This window comes from Urtica dioica, chromosome 9 (genome assembly GCF_054948205.1).
Source record: "Urtica dioica subsp. dioica isolate 48M chromosome 9, U.dioica_male_clone48M_v1_H2, whole genome shotgun sequence".
NCBI lineage: Eukaryota > Viridiplantae > Streptophyta > Magnoliopsida > Rosales > Urticaceae > Urtica > Urtica dioica.
Genome location: NC_142764.1, coordinates 23,146,937 through 23,150,050, shown reverse-complemented (window position 1 = coordinate 23,150,050; position 3,114 = coordinate 23,146,937). Strand labels below are relative to the sequence as shown.

Genomic DNA, 3,114 nt, shown 5'->3' with positions numbered 1-3,114 from the left:
TTGAAAATTTTGAAGTTAGGGTACTGATTTAGATTTGATTCGGTTTTTCTTATATAAGAGTTAATATCAATGAATGAGAGATTTGTGACGCTGTTATTCATTTCAGGGTATAATTTCGTTATTTTAGTTAAACAGATGGTATAATTTCATCATTTTAGTGAAACAGAGGGTATGAACTCGACATTTTTGAAAACCGAGGGTTAAACTCGACATTTCACTAAAACACATGGTATAAATGTGTTATTTCGTAAAACACATGGTATAAATGTGTTATTTCGTAACGAAAAGGGCAAATATTCAAATACTACATTTATTTGAATAAATAAAAACGGTAGCGTAGTTAATATTCTACATTCTTTGCATCGGAGACTGGTGGGCGTGGGTAGTATTCACTCCACAAAAAGATTACTTTGAAAACGAATCGCCAAACAAAATTGTGTCCAGAAAAAAAAAAAAGGAAAAAGAAATTTGAGTTTGATAGATTGATGGATATGGGTTCACGATTTAAAATAATGTTTCTGTATTTAGATACATGTATGAAACCAAAGATTTCAAACAATGGGAAAGCGACGAAACTAATTTGCAAGAAACAATTCAAATAAATAAATAAATTTGGTTTTGTGCATAGATATCGACTTCCACGACCATACAAAAAAAAAAAAGTCGCGGGTCCCACCAAAAGCGGCAGCCGCGCTTTCCCAACTATTCTTCTTTCTCACACGTGGGCCCCACCTTTGTCCCGTTTCCCCTCCTTTTTCGCCTTCTTAAGCAACTTTCCATTTACAATTTATTTAATTTTTTTTTAATTCGATATTATGGGATCGGACGGCTGTGCACGTCACGTGTGAAGTCCTGTGGCACGAATCTCGAAAGCCTACCGAGTCAACATGGAATTGCTTTTCGGTCTCATAACCGGAAAACGGACCCATAATTACTCTGCTCTCTAAATGCCACTTTTGACCGCAACCAAATCGTGCCACGTATCACCTCAACACATTTATTGATCAAGAATCAGATCATCAACGATTTGCACCTCCTCCACTTTAATTCTCACCCCCAACAACTAATTTACCTTTTTATATATAGTTTTCATTTCCTTTTCAGCTTCATATATCAAATAGTGCGACCTTTTAGTGTTTGTGTTCTGTGCATTTTGTATGTAATACAAACACACACGTTTACCCAAATCTGTATATGCCACGCAACCCAACAGATTTATTCTTAGTTTTGTAGTGCAAGCGAGTCTAGTTTTGAATTACAAAAATTATATTTTATTTATGTGATATAAATATAGGATATCCTAAAATATACTAGTGCTTCTACTTTTTTTTTGTTTTGTTTAAACCTGTAACAAAAATAAATACAAATTAAGTCCATGGAAAGAAAAGAAAACAAACACGCGATACAATGGTCATTAAATTATATGTATTTAAAAATGGAAATTTGTGTTCTTTGTTTGTCTTTATTAGTTTATTATTATTATTATGTTTAGCAGTTGCCAACGTGGCGGGTGTGACCACTACACGCGGCGAGTTCTCGAAATTACCACAGAATTACGCTCGAGGCGTCGGCCGAAAGAAAACGACAAAATAAAAGGAAAGACCGCGAATCGTGCGCGTCCGTACAGACATGTCTAACACACGTGTGACTCGTAAAGAAGCTCCCTTATCTCCGGCACCTTATCGCCGGCGACGAATCAAACCACAAAAGATAAACCAAACAAAATTTCATATTTGAGAATTTTCAGATTCTATTCATTGATTGGGGAAAAAAAATAGCCGGAATGAGATATTACAACTTCCACAACAAAAACTAAAAAGAAAGAAAAAGAATTTAATTCTAGCTCATGATAACAACGGGAAATCAAACGGAATCATTTTTATCATTCCTGTCGCAAAAAAAAGGGTAGATCATCAGCTAACCGGTGTATTCACATAGAGATGTTAATCCATGCTCTCTCAAGCTTTTTTTTTTTTTTTAACCTCCTATTTTCCTTTGGTTCTATATAAAACAGACAAAACAAAAAATATTAATAAAAGCGGATAAGTAAATCCGATTTATCTCCGGCGACTACGTTACGATCCGGGAAAAAAAAGTTCTACGCAACTTCCGCGGGAGGAAAGTTGAGATCGAGATCGAGCGGTCTGCGAGGAAGCTCGTTCTGGTTAAGATCGACAACGACGGAGGACGAATCGGAGTCGCTGTGAGCGAGCGAGATTCCTCCGGTGAAGTCGGCGAACTTAATCGGAACCATCTGGTTGAGATGGTGGTGGTGGTGGTGGAAATCGGGATGGGCCGGAGTTTGGGCCTTGATGAGCCCAGCCCGAAGCATAGCGTCCAGGTACATCGCCTGATTCGCCGCCGGGACTCCGAAGACAGCGCCGAGAGGCTGAAACGGAAACCTAACCGATCCGTACGCAGATCCGCCGAGATTGAGATCCAACGGCGAGGATTCGACCATGGTGAGCGGCGGAGGCGCGTGGTCCCGGCTGGAGGACTCGACGGTGCTGCTCTGGCTAGGGCTGGTCTGGCCGGGGCTGAGCTTGAGCGTTTCCTCGGGGAGAGGGAAATTGGTCTTGGCCTTGGCGCCTCGGAATTCTCTCGCCGCGGCGTCGTAGGCTCTGGCGGCTTCTTCGGCGGTGTCGAACGTACCGAGCCAGACTCGGCTCTTCTTGCCGGGATCTCTGATCTCCGCCGCGTATCGCCCCCATGGCCGCTTTCGAACGCCCCGGAAATGAGCCTCCTTCGCCCCGAGGGCTGCGGCGGCGACGGTGACGGAGCTGGATTCGGCCTTTTCTCTCGGAGCCATGTTGGATTCGGAATAATAGATGAGACGAGATGAGATGAGATGAGCTGAGAATTGGAAGAGGATTGTGGTTGTGGGAAAAAGAGGGGTTTGGTTGCGATATATATATTGGGAGAGTTGGAGAGAGAAAGTGGGATGTGTTAGCGCAGTCAACGACTTGTTTGACTGGGATGGGAAGATGGATAGATGGGAGAGGCGGCTGAAGGAGCGTGGCATCGCGTGGGCACTCGTTTTCTCATTATTTTATTTTTTATTTTTTAATTCTAAATATTTTTGTGGGTGTGGAATTGGATTTATGGGGCTCGCGG

At 41.9% G+C, this 3,114-nt stretch overlaps 1 protein-coding gene across 1 annotated transcript; it reads right to left on the bottom strand.

Annotated features, from left to right (window-relative positions):
* Positions 1 to 1,813: 1,813 nt before the first annotated feature.
* Positions 1,814 to 2,895, bottom strand: LOC149385919 (ethylene-responsive transcription factor 11-like). The gene has a single exon (XM_089625508.1). It carries the CDS (start codon positions 2,807 to 2,809, stop codon positions 2,099 to 2,101), a length of 711 nt encoding a protein of 236 aa, XP_089481634.1. The 5' UTR covers positions 2,810 to 2,895; the 3' UTR covers positions 1,814 to 2,098.
* Positions 2,896 to 3,114: the final 219 nt, after the last annotated feature.

Excerpts from the sequence above, each read along its gene's own strand:
- LOC149385919 (XM_089625508.1), bottom strand. The coding sequence starts at position 2,809 with ATGGCTCCGAGAGAAAAGGCCGAATCCAGCTCCGTCACCGTCGCCGCC.